Genomic DNA, 23,754 nt, shown 5'->3' on the forward strand with positions numbered 1-23,754 from the left:
TTCCCCCAGTGATCAACCCCTCATCCTGAGAATGTGCTCTCTTTTTCTTGACTCTCTAAACATTGGTACCATTTGTCCTCCTGAGGCTAATGTACCATTCAACAATGGCTAATCTTTCTCTAGAAGAAACAGTCTCTCACACCAGCTCTGAGTCGCCTTCACTCATTATACCACTATATAGGCCAGTCATGTAATCTCCATCCACCCCACCCCCGCCCAGGTTCAGTAGACCTGGGGATGCTATTCCTTCCGACTTGACCATTGGCAATTGCTGTTGGGACCTCCAACCAACATGCAGCTGCTGAGTTAAACAACTTCTGTTGAGCCCTTTTGCAGAATCCCAACAAGGTGTAAGAATGAGGAGATCAGACAATCCTAAGACCATAAGACATAGGAGCAGAATTAATCCATTCAGCCCATTGAGTGAGCTCCACCATTCATTCCATCATGGCTGATTTCTGAGGGTTGAGAGAAGTTTCGTGAGAATGATCCCAAGGATATAAAAATGGTTAACATATGAGGAGCATTTCGGGCTGAGACCCTTCGTCAGGACTAACTGAAAGAAAAGATAGTAAGAGATTTGAAAGTGGGGGGGGGGGGGGAACTTGTTGTCTGTACTTCTTCCTATAGATGCTGCCTGGCCTGCTGTGTTCCACCAGCATTTTGTGAGTGATGAGGAAAATTTTCTTTAGTCAAAGTGTGGTTAATCTGTGGCCCCAGACAACCTGACAGGCCAAGTCATTGGGTATATTTAAGGCAGAGGTTAATACATTCTTGATCAAAGAATGGGGTTGAGAGGGATAATAAATCAGCCATGATGGAATGGTGGATCAGACCTGATGGGCCAAATGACTTAATTTTGCTTCTATGTCTTATGGTCTATATTGCCTCCCTTTAGCATACTTCTTCATTTTTGAGATCCATCTTTCCTGTGCCTTCCGAATTGCTGTCAGAAACTCTGGCCATTGCTGTTCTGCTGTCATCCCTACTAGAGAGCACTTCCAATCAACATTTTCCAGCTCTTCTCTCATGCCTCTGTAATTCTCTTTACTCCACTATAATCTGACTTTAGTCTCCCCTTCTCAAACTGCAAGGTGAATCTATCATATTATGATCACGGCTTCCTAAGGGTTCCTTTTCCTTAAGCTCCCTGATGTAATCTGGTTCATTATGCAACACCCAAACCAGAATAGCTGATTCTGTCATGTGCTCAATCACAAGCTGCTCTAAAAAGCCATCTCATAGGCAGTTTACCAATTCCTCTTCTTGGGATCCAGTACCAGCCTGATTTTCCCAATCTACCTGCATACCGGAATTCCCCATGCTCTTTTTACCCTTGCAGTTTCTCAGTACTACCCACAAGGATTCTACATCTTCCAATCTTATGTCACCTCTTTCTAAGGATTTGATTCAATTTTTTTTTACTAAAGAGCCACCCTGCTGCCAGTGTGCCTATCCTTTCTATACAATGTGCATGCTTGGACGTTAAGCTCACAATTAAGATCTTTTCTCAGCCAAGGCTCAGTGATGCCCATAATATCATATTTGCCAATCTCTTAATTGTGCTACTAGATCATTCCGAAAATGCCACCACTTGCAGAAATGAGGGTTCACCAAGTAAGAAATCCTCACACCAATGGGAGGTCAGCCAAGAGCCCTCAAGTAAAGGTTTGTTGTGTGCTAAATTCTATTTTGGCAAGCCAATAACCTTTGGTATCTTTTTGCAGAATTATGGCTCAGATGAACTAACTGAAGAGATGGCACACCTCACAGGGTTGATGAAGGATCTCAATGTTATCACCACAGCATAGATCAAAGTATCAACAATTACTCAAACTGAAACCAGAGCAGGTCTGCACAAGTACACAAGACACTCAGAGGGTCGACTACAACATAATGTGATGTGTTCAGTCTCGTGGAACATGCCTTTGTCACAATTTCAGTCCAGTTGATGCAGCCTTGTGGATATTATGTTAATGCAGTCAAGGCGTCGGAATCTGATGACCCTCAGCTCTGACAGACTGCTGCTGGTTTGGAAATGTACTGGAGATACCGATATAGTGTTCGACATTCAATATCGTCTATTTACTGCGTGTTTACGTTTTTGGTGTTATAAAGAGAATGTTGAATTGTTACTTTGGTATCCAGATGTGACATTTGACTGCCTCACCATCCGATGATGAGAGGCATTGATTAATAACATGGCCATTTCTTGCTTCCTCCGCATCACACAGTGCCAAGGCATCCAGACTCTGCAACCTTCTGACAAAACTGCCAAGCTGTCCGCACTCATCACTGTGATCTTTTAGCAACTCCTGCTGGACTTGGCAAGTTAGCTGATTAAAGCACAATTAGTAAAATGGAACCAGCAAGATCTATCCACAAAGAACTCACAAAGAGGCTTGGCAAGACTCAAAGCACATTAGTTTAAATAAATGTGTGCAGCAATTGACATTTTATATGAAGACTGTCTTTATGTATTCTACTGGAAAATCATTTAGCCATAAGGAAAAAAAATAATTCAACCCTACCAATGGGTTCTGGTTGCACGATCTTTATTAAATCCTATCGATGAGTTTTGATTATATAGCCAGCATTTAACATGATCATTATACCCTCAGTAATTTTCCAGCCCTCAGTAACTGTGTTGAGTGGGTAGGCTCCAGTTACTAAAGCTGTACTGAATTCAGTAAATAGGTGAATTTACTGTACCCCAAGGAGACCTAGCTGAATTGGTCCCAATAATATGGCTCCCAAATCAATCCCATCAATTGGGTTCTGATCAGATTACATATCAAATCATGTACTGAATTCAATTACAGGCAGTTCCTATCATCTCATTTAGCCTGACCCACCCTCCCCATCACATTGTTGTAATTGCTCCTACAGTCATGGTTTTACTTTGTTTGTGAATATTGCTTCCTATGTACATCTCCATGAATGTTAATATAACTGTTTAAGGAAATTTATTGTAATGAATATAACTGAACGAAGCTATTGTGAAGACTTAGAAAACATCCTCCTGTTGTAGGCAGTAAGATCTGTTTTGCACTTTTTCCATCTTTATTTACAAAGAATCCTTTCTTTCTGGCCTGTGTTCAAAATTTGGAATCCTCTGTTGTATCTGTAGTGTTCTCATTAGCTAACGCAGCTTTCTGTTTTCCAAGGTCGCGGAAGGTGCAGATTGTTTATTAATCACGATTGTAGAAATGATGCAGACTACTGTAGTTTTATGTACAAAGAACTTTGCTAGTAGCATTTTCGGTGGCTTTTTTAAACTTCATGTTCTAATGTAATATTGGAATTCCAATACATTTTGTATTCAACCAATAGGAGGATGTGTGAATGGAGACATTTATTCACAGTCTACACTGCCAGTAACGGTGAAATCAACACAGAAGCCAGTGTATTGATGGATTACTGTACTAAGATTAACCTGGTTCCAAGCTTGAGGGGTGACCAGATTCAATGGCTTCTGCTCATTAAGTCACTCTCGGAGAAAAGCTCTAGGCAGTGCTTGCTTGCAAGAAAGTGCACTGCCAGGAATGCGGATTTGGTCTACAGAAGGGGAAGATCTGCCAGCACTTTAAGTGCGATTGTGGAATTAAGAGGTGAATCACTTCTTGTGGATCTGTGCTTTGTGCTGGAGGCTCGTGTCAAGAAGTCAATTAGGATGTCTTTAACTCTATTCATTGACCACTTAAAGTCAGTAGAAAGAAAAATGTCAATCCTGGACTTAAACCTTTGAATCACAAATTACCGTATAGAGCTATTCAGCATGGAAACAGGCCCTTTTGGCCACACTGGTCTGTACCAACCTAGTAGTCTAGCTAGAGATGTCAACGAAAACTAAATGGTGGTTATGGAAGTACAGGCAGCATCTCTACAGGGAAAAGGGTCAGTGAAGTTTTCTCTGTAATGACCTTGGTGTAGAAGACTCACGTTGTAAGTTCATAACAACACAGACAGACAAGCATGGTGTGTAAATGTGGGATCAAGATGCTGCTTTTGTCAGCTTGATGGTGGAGGGAGTGAATGCTTAAGAGTGACAAACAGGTAACTTTATCATGGACTAGTGTGAGCTTGCTAGAATTTCTTGGCTCGCCTCATCTAGGCAAGTTTCTGTCACCTTCTGATTTTTCCCCCTGTAGGTAGACAAAAGGCTTTGGGGAGGCAAGTCACTTGTGACAGGATATCCAGCCCCCAACCATTTGAGCTTGTGATCAATGTCCCACGAACATTAATGATGAGTGAAAATGATGTGATAAATTCAAAGAACTCTCAATTTGTGTGGGGTACATACTACTTTTCACTAACTAGCCTGAGATAGTATTTAGATCACTTGCTTTCTGGGGAGTTGTAATTGGAATTGGAATTCCTGTGGTCATCACTGAACAGTGTGATCACAACAAACAGCTAATAATCTGGTTAGACACCACAGCCAGAGACATCCCAACACCTCTCCATCAGAATGTTCATTAATGAAGAAACTCCTGCAGTGATGTCATGGTGCTGGGATGATCACCCATAACCCAGTTTTACCTTGGGCAAGGAATATTGCCAGCAGAATGGAGCTTCGTGCATGCTTTTCACTGACACTGGTTACCCCCAGAGTTCCTGCATCAAATGCTAGCTTGATTTTTTTTGCAGTCACTCCCAAATCAGCTGTCTGGACCAAGGCTGTGCTGAGGTGTTAGTGACACCAGGCTTGGATCTGGTCAGCAAGTGCCACTTGTTGAATTGTCATCAATCTGCTGAAAATCAGGAATGGAGTGATGAGACAGAAATGAGCTACACTGGATTTGTCTTATCAAATATGTGGATAGAAATGACCTGGATAATCCTCCATGTTGTCAGTATGAGACAGTCCGGATGGTGCATTAATTGGTTGGGATGGCTCGTCTTTGGCCATGGTAGATCTTCAATGCTGTAACCAGATCATCAGCTGTTTCTTGCCATCAAATGATTCTTGAACAGATCAAATTAGGTTGCGTGTTCATCATTAACCTCGTGCTGGGTCTGTCATCATTAATGCCATGGTGCACTTGATAGTAGTCTGTAGCTCCTTAAGCTCCAGTACAGGCGGTGATCTGATGTGCTGTCGTGGGGTCATATGGCTTTGTTACAGGTGTGTAATCTAGTGTTGCAGTTTGCTCAGCTTGGCCTGGTGCTGCTCCTGGAATGTTATCTCAGCTAAGATTAATACCCTTATCTAAAAGGATGAAGTAAAGGAGAGACTGGACCATTTTAAGGCAATGTTAGATGGACAATTGATAAGCAAGAAGGAGAAAAGTTCCAGTGTGTGTAGAGAAGTTAGTTGGTCCATTCCTGCTTCTGATCATTTTGGTTTGTTCACAAGACATAGGAGCAGAATTAGGCTATTTGGCCCATTAAGTCTGCTCCGCCATTCCATCATGGCTGATTTATTATCCCTCTCAACCCTGATTAATTAAGAACCTATCAATTTCTGCTTTAAATATACTCAATGACTTAAGTTTGGATGTACAATGTGTTGTAATGATCCACTGAGCTGTCAGATTGATTTTGTCAGGAAACACTCGAACATATCCAGCTTAATACAGAGAGACCTTGGGCAATCAATTCAACACACATCAGTGGCTCAGCCAGGTTACCTGTCTGTGCAAAAATTGCAGCCAAGTGCTACAAGTTATTTCAGCCCCACTGTTTCTGCACAGCAAGACAGGGCCAATAATTCAGTCTCAACCCTGTGCTGGAGTCCAACTTCAGCATATTTGTACAACTGGCAGGATGTAGGGTTTAACATTCAGTCCTATATGTAGAGGGACAGATCACAGACCCTGTACAGACTGTGCAAACATCTAGTAAAATAAACTGCAAGGATTATATGTATTAATGCAGCCTGTCTGAAATCCATTACTGTAAGGGTTGTTGCAGACTGCAAGATTCCCACTCCTGGGAGTAATGCCAGACTGGTTGCTCAGGGGAAGGGCGGATTCATAACATTTTGAAAGCTCTATAGAAACCACATATTTAGGAAATATTTATTTAATTACTTGTGCGCATTAAAATCCTTGCAAATATGTTCAACACCTCTCTTGTTTCATAATAACACATTCACATTTCCCTCAGTTAGAACTTAAATGCTGGGCTACAATATTGCAACTTTTGAAAATGACAATGGATATCTGAAATATTTACTGGGAAAGAAAATATTGGAAATAACTAGAATCAGAAGCCTAGTTATTTTTTTGCAAGGTGAGGTCATAGGGTCATGCCCAGGGTTTCTTGCAAAACTGGCAGTGGAAATGATGAAACTCAGACAGTACCATCACCTCCAGAAACATTTCTCAGGCATGGACCTCTGCTGACAGAAAATACAAATTAGAAGACCAGAGAGCCAGGCTTCATGGGAATTTTTACATAGGGCCCACTACTTCTCCTGAGAATTTATTTTCTTCATGTTAAAATCTCTCAATTTCCTTTCTTCAGACAATGGTTCTTGTCTCTTCCACATCCCAACCATGCAGCCATGATTTCTGTTGTGACAGCCTAAAGTCTGGAATTTTCTCCAAAACCTTTCTCCAATATGCACTGGCCAAAAACACAGTTTAAACAACTGCTGTACATCTGCCCTAGAATTAGAAACTTTTTAATAACACATAAGGCAATTTTTCTCACAGATAGATGCATTTAACTCTAAATGCCAGACTTATTTAAACCTACACAAATCACTGCAACACACAATCTGCTGAAAGAACACAGTGGGACGAGCAGCAGCTGTGGGAGGAAAGGAAACTTTGACAATTCCTTTCATTGTTCCACCCACTGAGTTCTTCCAACAGGTTGTGGTTCCACATTCCAGCATCACCAGTCCCTGACAAACTAACATTTGTGCCACAGTTGCAAAATAATGCCAAAGCTTTAACTACACAGAAAAATGAAGGATGACAGCCAGGCCAAAAGGGGGGTAATAAAATAAACTGAGTATTAGACCTTAAGACATAGGAGTAGAATTAGGCTATTCAGCCCATCGAGTCCCTACTCCACCATTTCATCATGGCTGATCCTGGATCCCATTCAACCCCATACACCTGCCCTCTCACCATATCCTTTGATGCCCTGACCAATCAGGAAACTATCAACTTCCACTTTGAACACAGCCACAGACTTGGCCTCCACCACGGTCTGCAGCAGAGCGATCCACAGATCCACCGATTCACCACTATAAAAATTCTTCCATACTTCTGTTCCAACAGGTTGCCCCTCAATTTTGAGGCTGTGCCCTCTAGTTCTGGATACCCCCACCAGGGGAAACATCCTCTCCACATCCACCTTATCTAGTCCTTTCAATTTTTGGTAGGTTTCAATGAGATACACCCCACCCCCCATTCTTCTAAATTCCAGTGCGTACAGGCCTAAAGCTGCCAAACACTCCTCACATGTTAACTCCTTCAGAATCAGAATTATCCTTGTGAACCTCCTCTAGACTTCCTCTCCAATGATGATACATCCTTTCTGAACTAAGGGGCGAAAAACCATTGACAATACTCCTGATTAGTGTCTTATAAAGCTTCAGCATTATCTCGTTTTTATATTTTATTCCCCTTAAAATAAATGTTAACATTGCATTTGTCTTCTTTACCACAGACTCAACCTGTGAACTAACCTTCTGGGGACTTCCAAGCGCCTTTGCACCTCTGATGTTTGAAACTTGCCCCCATTTAGATAATAGTCTGCACTATTGTTTCTTTTACCAAAATACATTATCATACATTTCCCAACACTGTATTCTATCTGCCACTTTTTTGCCCATTCTTCCAATTTGTCTAAGTCCTGCTGCAATCTCATTGCTTCCTCAGCATTACCTACCCCTCCACCTATCTTTGTATCACTGCCAACTTTGCCACAAAGCCATCATTTTATGATTATTAAAAGGATCACTTCCACTGACTCGGGTAAATGGTGCAAGCAAATAGGGTGGGTGCGTGTGTGTGTGTGTAGTTCACTGATCTTTAGTTCCAAACAGTTGTGGCATATATCGAATTCACAAGGGAACGGGATAATTAAGGACAGTTGAAGGACTGAGAGGAAGGAACACTTGGGACTAAGTGGAGCTTTCCAGTGCTTGGTCTCAGGGATTGCCTTTCAAGCTGCAGAAGTGCACCACCATAGGTATGACAATCCTCCAAGAGAAAATGACAACTTTCCTGACAATTGTCCTTTCAAAGCATTGAAATTAAAGTTGTACAAATACAATATTCCTGACATGTTAGCAATTGCACTGCAACTTAGCCAATGCTATCTCTTATAGCAACCTCTGGAGCCAATGGAAGGTCTTATCTGTGTATAATGTGTTATTTTTAAAAGGTTATATTTGAATGCATGCAGTATATAGAACAGGAACCGGGCATTTGGCCCACAATGTTGTGCCTAACCAGCTAAGATGCAAATCAAAAACACCCAAACATTAATCCCTCCTACCTACACCATGTTCATGTTCCTCCATCTTCCTTGCATCCATGTGCCGATACATATATAATTGAAAAGCCTCAAAACAGTGTATTTGCCTCTACCATCATACCATGAGGCACATTCCAGGCATCCACGACTCTGGAGTAAAAAAAACTTAGCCCTCACATCCCCCCCTCCCCAACTTCAATGCAAGCCCTCTGGTTTTAGGGGAGGAAATTCAGAAGGCACAAGAAAGATACATCACAAAGATGAAGAAATATTCTAAAGGGAAAATGAGGTAACCATGGCTGCCAAGGGTAGTCAAAGACTGCATAAGAGCAAAAGAGAGGATATACAATAGGGTAAAAATTAGTGGAAAAGTAGGAGATTGGGAAGCTTTTAAAAACCATCAGAAAGCATGCAGAAAGTTATTTTCAAATACATATGGAGTGAAAAAAAGATGAGTGCATAATTAGACTGCAGGAAAATGATGCTGGATATGTTGTAATGGGGACAAAGAAATGGTGATGAACAAAATAAGTATTTTGCGTCTGACTTTACTGTGGAAGATGCTAGCAGAATGCCAGAAATGCAAGGGTATTGGGCAGAAGTAAGTGTCATTGCGATTACTAAGGAGAAGGTGCTTGGGAAGCTGAAAAGTCTGAAGGTAGATAAGGCCTGGACTAGATGGACTACACCCCAGGATTGTGAAAGACATAGTTGAAGAGATTGTGGAGGCATTAGTAATGATCTATTCAGCAATCACTACACGCTGGAATGATTTCTGAGGACTGGAAAATTGCAAGTGTCACTCCACTCATCAAGAAAACGAGCGGAGGTAGAAAAAAGGAAATTATAGGCCAGTTGGTCTGATTTCAGTGGCTGGGAAGACATTGGGTTCAATTTGGCTTCAGAGTACTTGGAAGCACATGATAAAATAGGTCAAAGACAGCATGGCTTTCTAAAGGGGAAATCTTGCCTGATAAATCTGTTGGAATTCTTTCAGGAAATAACAAGCAGGGTAGACCAAAGAGAGTCACCGGACGTTGTGTACTTGGATTTTAAGAAGGCCTTTGACCAAGTGCTGCATATGATGCCTCTTAACAAAATAAGAGCCCATGGTATGACAGGTAAGGTACTAGAATGGATAGACGATTGGCTGACTAGCAGGAGGCAAACCTTGGGAATAAAGGGGGCCTTTTCTGGTTGGCTGTTGGTGACCAGTGATGTGCAGCAGGAGTCGGTGTTGGGGCTGCTTCTTTTCATGTTGTATTTCAATGATTTGGACAAAAGAATTAATTGCTTTGTGGCCATGTTTGCAGATGATACAAGGACAAGTCAAAGAACAGGTAGTGTTGAGGAAATGGTGTCTGCAGAGGGCTTAGAAAGATTGGAGGAATTGGTAAAGAAGTGGAAGGTGCAGTATAATAATATAGAGGTACACATTCATGCACTTTGGCAAAAGAATAAAGTTGTAGATTAATTTGTAAAGGGGAGAAAGTTCAAAAATCAGAGTTAAAAAAGTCTTGGGAATCCCTGCGCAGGATTTCCTAAAGATTAACTTAAAGGTTGAGTTGGTGATGGTGCGGAAGGCAAATACAATGTGAGCATTCATTTTCTGAGGACTAGAAAACAAAAGCAAGGATGTGATGCTGAGGATTTATAGGTCAGACTGCACGGAGTATTGTGAGCAGTTTTGGGCCCCTTATCTAAGAAAGAATGTGCTGGCATTGGACAGAGTCCAATGGAGGTTCACCAGAATGATCTCAGTAATGAAAGGATTGACATATGAGGAGTGTTTAGTGGCTTTGGCCTGTACACAATGGAATTTAGAAAAATGAAGGGAGAATCTAATGGAAACATATCAAATATTGAAAAGATCTGGATAGAATGGAGGTAAAGAGGATATTTTCTATAGTAGGGACTCTAGGATCAGAGGGTACAGCCTCAGAATTGAAGGACACATCCATTTAGAACAGAGATGAGGAATTTCTTCCATAAGAGGGTACTGAATCTGTGGAATTCTTTGCCACAGGTGGCTGTGTAGGTCAAGACATGGAGTACATTTAAGGCAGAGTTTGATAAATTTTTAGCTAAATCAGAGCATCAAAGGGGATGGGGATAAGGAAGGAGAATAGTACTGAGAAGGATAATAAATCAGCCAATAATTCTGTAATGGTGGAGCAGACTTGATGGGCTGAATGGCCTAATTCTGCTCCTATGTCTTAAGGTCTTATAATGGAATAGCTGTGCCAATGTTCTGTTTGTTGAGATGTTATGAGATGCACAATAAGCGAATGGTCTACTTCAATGTTTAACAAATTTAACAAAATTTAACAAAAGCATTTGGCTACACACTGCACAGCCATCCCTGACCCTGCAGTTTTTCTGATCTCTACCAGGGCTTGCCCAAGTTCTGATGTCTTTCCCAAATAACCATTGCCAGGGCTAAACAATGAACTACCTCACCATCCTTTCTAAGAACCACTCAGAGTGGTTTGTTCATACTAGACTGCCACAAGAACAGCTCCACCAGAGTCAGCAGACTGCCCAATTGCTGAACGCTGAGACTAATGGTTAATCTGTTGACTACTAACTGTTTATAAGAACAAGTGATGCGGAGAGAATGCCAGGGTTAGGTGTGAGAAGCAAACCCTCGGTTCCTATAACAGACCAAAGCAAAGTTTTGAGCAGCCTGTGTATCTGGGTTCCAGAACAGCCTCCTAGATCCATGCAGAGTGAGTTTCCCACCAACTTCTCAGACTGGTGGCATCGTTCTGGAGAAGGGGAGTACAATCCCAGCTGGGACAGCTGGTGTGGGGCTTAAACTTTACACATGGAAAGTAGAAAACCAAACTAATGTTTGAAATCTGTAGATAATAGAGACACTGCAATAATGTAACGTAATAGCACAGGACGCTATTACATTATGGTGCTGTAATTAATTGCCTATTCTAAAGATCAGGAAGCTAACACAAGCTATCTTGGGCTTTGCTTTCTGCTCAAATCTTCAGCACCTGATTCTGGTTCCAGGGGTAACGAGGGAGGTTTCTGTATATGCGTCAGGCAGCCATCTGCAGAGAGAAGAAATCAGCAGTTAGTTGATGATGAGCGCAGTCAGAGCTGCTCAAGGCCTGTGTTCAGTGTAGTCCTGGTGGCTTTCTGAAGGTTAATCAAACACAGCTTCACAGAAACACTGACTGATGAGAAGAAACAGGTTTGAAACTGTGTAAAATGCATAATAAAAGTTCATGAACAAAAGTTAATGTGAACAGCATACAAAACAAGCAAATCATAAGTAACAGAAGTGAGTATACACTTAAAAGACACCTTTTAAAAACTCAACATGAACAGAGAGATCATGAAGGATTCAAGGGAATCTACTGGATGAAAACACCAACATCAGTTTTCAATTTAATATTCTATAACTATTTACGAGTCTAACCAAACATTGAGAAGGCTGTAGGAAGAGAACTGCATGTGGTTTTGCCAATCATGTTATAAGGAGGAATTAAAACCAAAGTAGAGAGCACGTTGTCCCTGTGGTTTTAGAAATATGTTAGAGAAGACAACCTGATTATCTGCTCACTTCTGACTGAGATGGAACAGCTGAATTAAGAAACTGGGAGGTTTTTAAAACACCTGAAAGAATATGATATATATATAATAGAATATGATATTTAAAGAACGGGGAAGTGGGAACAGAATCACGGCACTTGTAATCTGGAATGTCCCTCCTGTAGAGGCAGTGGGAATAGAATTAGGGTACTTAAGGGAAAATTATAGGAATGGGGTTGATTCTGAGGAACTGTGAAGACTGCAAAGGTTGAATGCCATCCAGTCTGTGAAGGGATTTAAAAATATACAACAGGCACAGTGGGGCAGAGGGTTCTTCACCATGGCAGTGATCAGCCAGATCCCATTGTGAAACTGGGCTGCTCCATCATTCAATTTGAATGATCATTTGTGTATCAATAGTAAGGCACCAGCCACCTAGCCCGGGGGTCGGCAACCCGCGGCTCCGGAGCCACATGCGGCTCTTTTACCTCTGTGCTGTGGCTCCCTGTTGCTTTGGGAAATAATTGGTCTTTTGCAGCATCCGCGCCCATGGGGGCCAGGTTGAGGGAGGCTTAAAAGCAAGGCTGTTTAGTTCGAATAAAGTTATTCGACTGCAGTTTACTGACTGTGTGAGCACACCGCTACAACGTGTTTTTATCGCTATTAATATACGTCACCACTGCCAATACCTGACACCCGTCAGTGCGCGATTTCTTTAATTTTTCGATCCAAGGTAGGCCAACTATGGAGAATTCTAAAAAAAGAAAAGTGACTGAAGAAAACAGTACGTTTAATGATACGTGGACAGATTCATTTGCTTTCACTGTTGATGAGACTGGTTTACCGGTATGCTTAATATGCAATGAGAAACTAGCAAACAACAAAAAGTCAAATGTTGCAAAGCATTTCTAGAATAAACATGCAGCCTTTGCTCAAAAATATCCGGATGGAGATGAGAGAAAAAAAGCCGTTTCGGAACTGATGCGGAAGGTTGATCTGAGCAAAAATCATTTCAAGCAATGGATGAAGTCCGGAAAACCAACGACATACGCTAGTTATATTGCCGCTCAGGAAATAGTCAGGCACGGGAAGCAGTTTACAGATGGTGAATATATAAAAGAATCTTTCATTAAGATTTCAGAACATCTATTCACGGACTTTAAAAACAAGAGTGAAATTGTGCAGAAAATCAGGGATATGCCCCTCTCTGCAAAGACTGTCAAAGACAGAACCATAAAAATGGCAGAAGACATCACAAGACAGCAAATTAAAGACATCAATTCAGCTGTGGCCTACTCGATTGCCTGTGACGAGTCTAAAGACAAAGGTGATATTGAACAAATAGCGTTGTTCTGCCGGTATGTAAACTCTGCCAGGCCACAGGAAGAACTGATTGAGTTGATACCTCTAAAAGACCAAACACGGGGGGAGGACATCTGTGAGGCTGTCTTGAATTGTTTAAGAGCCAAAGGAATAAAGATTACCCACCTGGTGTCAGTAGCTACTGATGGGGCACCGAATATGACAGGAACGCACAAGGGAATTGTGGCTTTACTGCAGAAGTCGCTGGACAGAAAGCTGCTGATTTTTCACTGCATCTTGCACCAAGAGGCACTGTGCGCTCAAACATTTCCTCCGGAATGCACAGAAGTAATGGATGTTGTCATTCAGATTGTCAATAAAATAATGGCAAAAAGTTTAAATCACCGTCAATTCCGTTTGTTACTGGACGAGCTGGAAAGCGCATATTCTGATCTCCTGCTGCACAACAAAGTCCAGTGGCTGTCCAGAGGGGAGGTGCTGAAATGCTTTGTCTGGAAGAAGTGAAAACTTTCCTGGGCAGCAAAGGGCTGGAAAAGCTACACTTCATGGTAGACATGACAGCGCACCTGAACACGCTGAACAAAGCTCTTCAGGGGAAAGGACGTACAGCCCTACACATGTTGGAGGAGTTTTGGCATTCGAGCGCAAGTTGACAGTGCTTGCCAGAGATTGACAGAAAGGCACTTTGTCTCACTTCCCCAATTTGAGAGAGTTCAAACAAGGTCACGACATGATAAGTTCGGAGTATTTACATTCTGCAATCATCGCAATGCAAACATCGTTTGGGAAACGCTTCTGTGAGTTCAGAGAGGAAAAAAACACATTATCCTTCCTGGTCACTCCCCCAAGCATTGATTCATCTCTACTGAATACGACTGCATTGGCAGGTGTGAGTAAACCTGATCTTGAGATGGAACTGGCCGAAATAGCCGACAAAGACATATGGGTGTCCAAGTTTAGACGCTTGACAGCAGACCTTGAAGATGTTGCCCGTCAGAAGGCCGTTCTTGCTCAGAATCACAAATGGAGTGATATTGAAAACCTCCCTAAACCGGACAAACTTGTGTTCGAAACATGGAATGCTATCCCCGACATTTATGTAAACATTAAAAAGTATGCGCTTGGAGTCCTGTCGATCTTTGGATCCACATATGTATGTGAGCAGGTGTTCTCCAACATGAACTTTATTAAAAACAAACATCGTGCACGCCTCACAGATGACAGCTTGCGATCCTGTGTAAAGATGAAGGTGACGTCATACAGCCCTGGTGTGCAGATGCTGTGCGCTGAGGTCCAGGAGCAGAAATCCCATTAACCAAGTATGATACATATTTTAATTGCCTATTATTTTAGGAATATTCATATTTTTTCATTGTTCAGTGAAATAGTCCTTTTATTTTTCAGGTTGACAGCTGGCTGACGTTATTTTTGGTTTGCTGCTGGCGGAAAATATAAGTTCAGCGTTTTTCATAAATACAAGAAGAACTCAAATAGACATTGAGTATTTTACTTAAAAGTAACCTTCAACCCAACGTCTTTTTTTCGGAGTTCAAAATGTTTTTGTTGCATGCAGAAATGTAATTTCGTTTTCTCTGCAGGAGTTCATCAATTTCATAAATGCAACACATTATAGTTTGTTTATACATAGCATAAAGGCAAAAAAACGTTGTATGCAGTGTTATTTCATTTTAAATGTCAAACGTGTTTTGCGGCTCCCAGTGTTTTCTTTTCTGTGGGAAACGGGTCCAAGTGGCTCTTTCAGTGGTAAAGGTTGCCGACCCCTGACCTAGCCCTTCAACTGAACAATGCAGAAGGCTTGAAGGGCTAAGTGGCTGGTGCCTTACTACTAATACACATCGATCTGCAAATACAAGAAACTTCTCTTACTAGCTTGTGTTACCAGAACTAAGAGTAATAAAGAGCAAAGACATTCTTTAATAGAAACGAAGCTGAGAGTTGAATTAACAGATCTGTTCCTTACCAGCAGAAAGCTGAATGGTTTTGCTATAGCCTGCAGCTGAAGACATAGCTTGCCCCAGGGCTTGGTTAGAGCCCAGGGGTTGTTGGTTAGAGGTCACTTTGCTGCCAGATGGTGCCGCACAGTGTTTTGACTTGGTGTCCTTGCTTGGTTTAGTCCAGACAAGATTTTCCCCCACCTGAAGTGCTGCTCCAATCTTCTGAGCCATGTCTATCAGCTGAGAGCAAAAGACTGCCATTGGTTACTCTGGTTATGTCTTAAAACATCCTTGATTTTCAATAACTTCTCTAGCCATTTGGATCTGGAGCATAGTTGAAGACTTGAGCAACACACGAAGAGCTGGAGGAACTCAGCAGTTCTTCCATCTGGTTTTGACCAGAAACATAGACTATCTACTTTTCCCTATAAAATTGCCTGCCGAGTTTCCACCTCAAACAGTGAATATCCACTTTTCTCTAGAGAACTGCCCTGCCGAGTTCCCACCTCAAACAGTGAATATCCACTTTTCTATAAAGAACTGCCCAGCCGAGTTTTCACCTCAAACAGTGAATATCCACTTTTCTATAAAGAACTGCCCTGCCGAGTTCCCACCTCAAACAGTAAATATCCACTGTTCTCTAGAGAACTGCCCTGCCGAGTTCCCACCTCAAACAGTGAATATCCACTTTTCTATAAAGAACTGCCCTGCCGAGTTCCCACCTCAAACAGTGAATATCAGGGGTCTAGTGCTAATTTTATAGGTGCCGGAACTGACAAATTGCTTGCCATTTCGTATATCCTCTCTACATATGTCACACCCAATTTGTGTATCTGCTTATTTCATGTTCTGGGCAACTTCCTTGCCCCATTCATGTGATGAACAGGTACACAAATTTGGTGTGACATACATATATGAATAGGGTTTTTATAATGTCAAGCACTAAACCAAGGTGAAAGAAATATATGAATTCCAGAGCTCCACAGAAATATAGTGATAATTAAGACATTAACAATATTATAGCCTATCACTACATTTCTGTGTATAACTGGTACAATAAAACATATAATACTTAATAATATGACAAAGTATTGCACGTTTGCACTCACTAATATATCATAAAATATAATTATCAAGCAAGTAAAGAAAAAGACAATAATTATGTATTTTACCAATTTAAATGTAATTACCTACTTATCAAATGCCACCAATGAGAAGCTTCACAATAATTTCTACAAAGGGTCAGGCATAATATGTGTTTGGGGGTCTGAAGCAACTCTTGTCCTGGTGTCATCTGCTGATTTGTGGTTCCTCAGCCATGATGTGACATACGGCTCAGGATTCCACTGAACTAGAGGAGGTCCATGTAGTTTAACAAACATAAGGGCTGATACATGATTTACAAGAATTCTTGTTATTATCAAGTTCATGTAACTGAACCCTCTCTCACACTCAGCAGTACTAACAGGAATAACTTGTGAACAGCTCAGTCATAGGTGTAAAGCTTGGGGGATGCAGTATCCATGATCCTTCACATAATCTCTGAAGGCATTTATTACAGAGGAGGAAGAAAGCTTAAACCTCTTACAGAGAGATGATATTGCAGCTTCTCCATAATTAGGCGGTATTTCAGCAGGCCAGTTATCTTTATCAAGGACACATATTTCATTTAGCAGGGACTTATACATACTTTGAGGTTTAGAAGTTTCAAGGATGTTGCCGTGAACATATGGTGCTGCAAATTGTTTATAAGACTAGTAAGAAACTGTAGATAATTAATGGAGACCATTTTGTTGTTGCTTGTTAAGGTAATTTCTCCAAACTTGCCCTTTTCACTGCCTCTTGAGCTTCTAGAGTTTTTGTATCAGGTTGCTCCTTCAATCCATGGAGTGATCTTATGCTCTGTTGGATCAGTTTGTCTGCATAAGCAATTGTCGTAGTGCGTTTCTGCACTCTTAACAGTGAACCAAGTTCATGCAACGTGTCATACATTACAACTAAGTCCAAAAGAAACTGTTCTGAAGAGAGACTTTTCAACAGACCTTCATAGGTTTTTCTGTCACTCCCAGGTCTTGTTTCATCCTTCATTGCTTTTTCCAAATGAAAACGCAGTGCTTCATAATTTTGCCACACTGCTGAAACTGTTTGAAACAAGCTAGCTACCCACCTGGTGCCCAGAACACGGCCTATTTTGCAAATTTGTTGTTCTAGTTGAGAGGCATATTCAGACAGTTCCTTTTGATTTACAGGTGATCTACTGAAAACAGAGTACAATTTGTCCATAAATGATTGAAAATGATTTATTCCATGAACTTCTCTCACCGAATCACCTACTGTAAGTTCTAATCTGTGATTAAGGCAGTACCAAATTATTACATCAGGGTAACGTTCCTTGAGAATTTTAGCGACACCAGATTTGACACCAAGCATTGTGCTCGCCCCATCACTAGCAAATGCCACAAGGTTCTGTTTCAAACCCTTGGTTATTGAGACAGGTCAATAGAGGCTTAGTAATAGTTGCAGCTTTCTGATCAGGCAGTTCAATTAGATCTAAAAACATAAAAATGGGGATCACCTTCCTTAACTATTCGGGCAGTCTTAATGCTCAAGCTTGTTGATTCATCAATGAGAACAGAAAATTTCCCATTTATCTGCTTGATATGCTGGCAAATTTTCTTTTTCATATTAATGGCTCTGTGATTAATTATCTCTGTAGCACTACTGCGGGAATGCAGTCCAGTTCCAATGTCAATACCAGTTTTTTTGAAGTTCCAATAAGCCAAAGTAATCAGAGTATGGTCTGTCATTCTGAGCTAAATAATATGCAGAACAAAAAATTGTACATGTTGCCTTAAGATTGCGAAGCATTCATGGTGTCACATAATATTCCAAGAGCATCTTCACTAGCTATATTTTCAACACTTAGAGCAGCAGTGTGAGCTTTTGATAGTTTGTGATCAACAATTTTCTCTCTGACAGACTTAAAGCGTGTACTTCAATGGGCTCCATAATAGGATACTTGGTACATCTGCCATGCCGATTCTCCTGTGATCTTTAAGTTCTTGAGGCTGTAGCACTTTACATAGCTAGCCTGCCATCCTTACTAGTCTTAATCTCCTCTCGCTCTCCTCATCCCCCTCATGGTAGTGTTCATAGAGACTAAGTGCTTTTTCACACATAATTTTGCCATCAACAGGCATATGCTTCTGTGACATGTCCTCTAGCCACACACTTAATGCTTCCTCAGTCTTTGAAAGCACTTTATAAAGAACCAGAGAGACCATTTTTGCCGTTGTAGGGGGAGCACTAACACTTCCACGAATTTCAGCTTCTTTCTGCTTTATTGTGCCAATGCTCGATTCGTTCTTACCGACCTTACAGCCCACTTCAGCAAGCGACCTGCCTCTTTTCAAAAGATCTAAGATTTTACTTTCTTGGCAAGCAATGCTCAAACAACGAGTGCTGGAGAAACACTGAGGATCTGTGAAATGGCAGGAAAATACAGCAGGATATGCTGGGACAACAGGTCGAGCCAGGAGGAATTTCACAAAACAGTCACAGCTCCAGGATTTCACCAAAAACAATCAAATATCCTAATGTTATTAGTGGTATTTTCCCCACCAGCCACCACGCCCTCTCCCCAACCCCTGCTTCCATAAAATTCCCTCTGTTTAATATGCAGCCACTGTTAAATTCCCCGCTTGTTTATTTTGACTTTTTTTTACAGAGGTGCCAGAGCGGCACTCCGGTGAGCTCCGGCAGCACTGCACCCTTGGTGATTATCCACTTTTCCCCATGGAATTGCCCCACCAAGTTCCCACCTCAAACAGTGAAGATCCACTTTTCTCTAGAGAACTGCCCTGCCGAGTTCCCACCTCAAACAGTGAATATCCACTTTTCTCTAGAGAACTGCCCTGCCGAGTTCCCACCTCAAACAGTGAATATCCGCTTTTCTAAAAAGAACTGCCCCACCGAGTTCCCACCTCAAACAGTGAATATCCACTGTTCTCTAGAGAACTGCCCTGCCGAGTTCCCACCTCAAACAGTGAATATCCACTTTTCTATAAAGAACTGCCCTGCCGAGTTCCCACCTCAAACAGTGAATATCCACTTTTCTCCAGAGAACTGCTCTGCCGAGTTCCCACCTCAAACAGTGAATATCCACTGTTCTCTAGAGAACTGCCCCGCCGAGTTCCCACCTCAAACAGTGAATATCCACTGTTATCTAGAGGTGCCCTGCCGAGTTCCCACCTCAAACAGTGAATATCCACTGTTCTCTAGAGAACTGCCCTGCCGAGTTCCCACCTCAAACAGTGAATATCCACTTTTCTGCAGAGAACTGCCCTGCCGAGTTCCCACCTCAAACAGTGGCTTTCTACTTTTCTCTATAGTTCCTGCAGTGCTTTGCAGTTTGCTACAAATTAAAGCCAACTGCAGTGTTCTAATTTTCCATAGTCAAAGACTTCAAGTTATTTCTGTGCAACACACACAAAATGCAGGTTTCTTGACCAAAACATTGACTGTACTCTTTTCTATAGGTGCTGCCTGGCCTGTTGAGTTCCTGCAGCATTTGATGCATGTTGCTTGGATTTCCAGCAATTGCAGATTTTCCCTTATTTAAAGTTATTTCTGTGCATGTTTTGTATAAAACTCCTTAGTGCCTAAAGTAAGAGCATGAGATTTCTGTGTGTGGAGAGAATATTTCGACTCCGAGTAATCTCTCATCATTTGATCAGCATTGTTTTAAAATGTCCTTTACAAAGAATGTCATATTAACATACCTCTGGATCAAACTCCAATGAACTGCTACTCTCCTTAAGCCTGTTCACCACCTTCTCCATTTCCTGGTACTGGAGCAGGGCTCCCTTCCGGTCCCCTTGATTATACAGTAGTATGCAATAGTTTAAATTTATCAAAGGGTTGGACCTGAAGAGAAGAGACAGAGGTTCACATTCTGAGCAGAAGATGATCCTGATGAAGTCAAACCGTGACTATCGACGTAACAAGATAATACATGAGAGTAGATACAGGTTCCAAGTCCTGATTCTCAGTGTGTCTCATAACCTGACAACACTCATCATGGTAGAATAGCCAAGAGATAGGGGAGAAGATTCTATTTCACTGAGTTGTTTGTGATTGGATTTTCATACTCTCCTGTCAGCAAGAGTATGTGAAAATTGGTCATTCCACCCCTGTCCCAGAATGACAAAGTACCATACAGACTCCATGCATTAGGTAAAATTCCCAGATATAAACCTGCTAAAGATTATTACACATCAACAAGAGCCCTTTTGGAATGGTGGGGCAACCTCAGCCAGTACCCCATCAAAGTTACCACATCAAAACAGTCAGAAATATTGAAGGGCCATGCGTGTTAAGTGCGACCAACTCCTGTAGGGAGCAAGCTCTCTCAAAAACAGATCTTCAGGTCCATCAGCTGATCCTCAGATACTCACTGGTCTAAACTCACTGCTTGATTGTAAGATCTCTTGGCATTTTCAGGATCTTCCAAATTTGTCAAAGCAACTGGAAATGAAAGTAGAGAAAAATAAAATCTCATCCCTTCTTATTTTACACCCACCTTTGCCCTTAAGAGAGGCATCACATCTTCCAATCGACCCATCTTCTTCCACCAGAGACATCTCTTCTTCGTCCGCCAGAGACATCCCTTCTTCCTCTCCACCTACCTTCCTCCCCCAGAGACATCACTTCTTCCTCTCCATCCACCTTCCTCTGCCAGAGACATCCCTTCTTCCTCTCCACCCACCTTCCTTACCCAGAGACATCCCTTCTTCCTCTCCACCCACCCTTCCCCAGAGACATCCCTTCTTCCTCTCCACCCAACTTCCTCCGCCAGAGACATCCCTTCTTCCTCTCCACCCACCTTCCTCCACCAGACATCCCTTCTTCCTCTCCACCCACCTTCCTTACCCAGAGACATCCCTTCCTCTCCACCCACCTTCCTCCGCCAGACATCCCTTCTTCCTCTCCACCCACCTTCCTCCGCCAGAGACATCCCTTCTTCCTCTCCACCCACCTTCCTCCGCCAGATACATCCCTTCATCCTCTCCACCCACCTTCCTCCACCAGACATCCCTTCTTCCTCTCCACCCACCTTTCTTCCCCAGAGAAATCACTTCTTCCTCTCCACCCACCTTCCTTCCCCAGAGACATCACTTCTTACTCTCCACCCAACTTCCGCCGCCAGAGACATCCCTTCTTCCTCTCCACCCACCTTCCTCCACCAGACATCCCTTCTTCCGCTCCACCCACCTTCCTTCCCCAGAGACATCACTTCTTACTCTCCACCCACCCTTCCCCAGAGACATCCCTTCTTCCTCTCCACCCACCTACCTTCTCCAGAGACGTCCCTTCATCGTCTCCACCCACCTTCATTCCCCAGAGACGTCCCTTCTACCTCTCCACCCAGCTTCCTTCCTCAGAAACATCCCTTCTTCCTCTCCACCCAACTTCCTCCACCAGACATCCCTTCTCCCTCTCCACCCACCTTCCTCCACCAGACATCCCTTCTTCCTCTCCACCCACCTTCCTCCGCCACAGACAACCCTTCTTCCTCTCCACCCACCTTCCTTCCCCACAGACATCCCTTCTTCCTCTCCACCCACCTTCCTTCCCCACAGACATCCCTTCTTCCTCTCCATCCACCTTCCTCCGCCAGAGACATCCCTTCTTCCTCTCCACCCACCTTCCTCCACCAGACATCCCTTCTTCCTCTCCACCCACCTTCCTTCCCCACAGACATCCCTTCTTCCTGTCCACCCACCTTCCTCCGCCACAGACATCCCTTCTTCCTCTCCACCCACCTACCTTCTCCAGAGACGTCCCTTCATCGTCTCCACCCACCTTCATTCCCCAGAGACGTCCCTTCTACCTCTCCACCCAGCTTCCTTCCTCAGAAACATCCCTTCTTCCTCTCCACCCAACTTCCTCCGCCAGAGACATCCCTTCTTCCTCTCCACCCACCTTCCTCCACCAGACATCCCTTCTTCCGCTCCACCCACCTTCCTTCCCCAGAGACATCACTTCTTACTCTCCACCCACCCTTCCCCAGAGACATCCCTTCTTCCTCTCCACCCACCTACCTTCTCCAGAGACGTCCCTTCATCGTCTCCACCCACCTTCATTCCCCAGAGACGTCCCTTCTACCTCTCCACCCAGCTTCCTTCCTCAGAAACATCCCTTCTTCCTCTCCACTCACCTTCCTTCCCCAGAGACATCCCTTTGTCCTCTCCATTGATCTTCCTCCACCAGAGACAACCCTTCTTCCTCTCCATCCACCTTCCTTGGCCAGAGACATAACTCCCTCTCTACCCACCTTCCTCCGCCAGAGACATCACCTCTTCCTCTCCACCAACTTCCTCCGCCAGAGATATCCCTTCTTCCTCTCCACCCAACTTTCTCCGCCAGAGACATCCCTTCTTCCTCTCCACCCAACTTTCTCCGCCAGAGACATCCCTTCTTCCTCTCCACCCAACTTCCTCCGCCAGAGACATCCCTTCTTCCTCTCCACCCACCTTCCTCCCCCAGACATCCCTTCTTCCGCTCCACCCACCTTCCTTCCCCAGAGACATCACTTCTTACTCTCCACCCACCCTTCCCCAGAGACATCCATTCTTCCTCTCCACCCACCTACCTTCTCCAGAGACGTCCCTTCATCGTCTCCACCCACCTTCATTCCCCAGAAACGTCCCTTCTACCTCTCCACCCAGCTTCCTTCCTCAGAAACATCCCTTCTTCCTCTCCACTCACCTTCCTTCCCCAGAGACATCCCTTCGTCCTCTCCACTGATCTTCCTCCGCCAGAGACAACCCTTCTTCCTCTCCATCCACCTTCCTTGGCCAGAGACATAACTCCTTCCTCTCTACCCACCTTCCTCCGCCAGAGACATCACCTCTTCCTCTCCACTGACTTTCCTCCGCTAGAGACATCCCTTCTTCCTCTCCACCCACCTTTCTTCCCCAGAGACATCCTTTCTTCCTCTCCACCCACCCTTCCCAAGAGACATCCCTTCTTCCTCTGCACCCACCTTCCTCCGCCAGAAAGATCCCTTCTTCCTCTCCACCCACATTCCTCCACCAGAGATATCACTTCTTCCTCTCAACTGACCTGCCTCTGCCAGAGATATACTTTCTACATCTCCACCCACCTTCATCCACCAGACATCCCTTCTTCCTCTCCACCCACCTTCCTCCACCAGACATCCCTTCTTCCTCTCCACCCACCTTCCTTCCCCACAGACATCCCTTCTTCCTCTCCACCCACCTTCCTCCACCAGACATCCCTTCTTCCTCTCCACCCACCTTCCTTCCCCACAGACATCCCTTCTTCCTCTCCACCCACCTTCCTCTGCCACAGACAACCCTTCTTCCTCTCCACCCACCTTCCTTCCCCACAGACATCCCTTCTTCCTCTCCACCCACCTTCCTCCACCAGACATCCCTTCTTCCTCTCCACCCACCTTCCT

At 43.3% G+C, this 23,754-nt stretch overlaps 3 protein-coding genes across 13 annotated transcripts in view; 2 read left to right on the top strand and 1 right to left on the bottom strand.

Annotated features, from left to right (window-relative positions):
* Positions 1-3,335, top strand: part of LOC132378744 (neogenin-like) — a 383,956-nt gene extending 380,621 nt beyond the window's left edge. For both annotated transcript variants that reach the window (XM_059945868.1, XM_059945867.1), the window contains exon 28: positions 1,728-3,335. In XM_059945868.1, coding sequence (XP_059801851.1) covers positions 1,728-1,811 — 84 coding nt within the window. In that variant the 3' untranslated portion in view covers positions 1,812-3,335. The remainder of the gene's footprint in view (positions 1-1,727) is intronic.
* A 4,193-nt stretch (positions 3,336-7,528) lies between these two features.
* The window catches only part of bbs4 (Bardet-Biedl syndrome 4), a 138,096-nt gene continuing 121,870 nt past the window's right edge, over positions 7,529-23,754 (bottom strand). For 9 of the 10 annotated variants that reach the window (XM_059945870.1, XM_059945875.1, XM_059945869.1 and 6 more), the window contains 4 exons: positions 20,726-20,795; positions 20,051-20,195; positions 15,296-15,509; positions 7,529-11,507 (listed from right to left, as the gene is read on the bottom strand). In XM_059945870.1, coding sequence (XP_059801853.1) covers positions 11,413-11,507; positions 15,296-15,509; positions 20,051-20,195; positions 20,726-20,795 — 524 coding nt within the window. In that variant the 3' untranslated portion in view covers positions 7,529-11,412. Of the gene's footprint in view, positions 11,508-15,295; positions 15,510-15,529; positions 17,527-20,050; positions 20,196-20,725; positions 20,796-23,754 lie in introns of those variants that run through there. The other variant, XM_059945878.1, reaches the window with a different exon arrangement.
* On the top strand, positions 11,516-15,287 carry LOC132378748 (protein FAM200C-like). The gene is made up of 2 exons (XM_059945881.1): positions 11,516-14,633; positions 14,719-15,287. The coding sequence occupies exon 1, from the start codon at positions 12,973-12,975 to the stop codon at positions 13,816-13,818; it is 846 nt and encodes a 281-aa protein (XP_059801864.1). The 5' UTR covers positions 11,516-12,972; the 3' UTR covers positions 13,819-14,633; positions 14,719-15,287.

The sequence above is a fragment of the Hypanus sabinus genome, chromosome 21 (genome assembly GCF_030144855.1).
Source record: "Hypanus sabinus isolate sHypSab1 chromosome 21, sHypSab1.hap1, whole genome shotgun sequence".
Classification (NCBI taxonomy): Eukaryota; Metazoa; Chordata; class Chondrichthyes; order Myliobatiformes; family Dasyatidae; genus Hypanus; species Hypanus sabinus.

What these genes read in the sequence shown, in the direction of transcription:
- LOC132378748 (XM_059945881.1), top strand. Translation starts at nt 12,973, where the DNA reads ATGCGGAAGGTTGATCTGAGCAAAAATCATTTCAAGCAATGGATGAAG.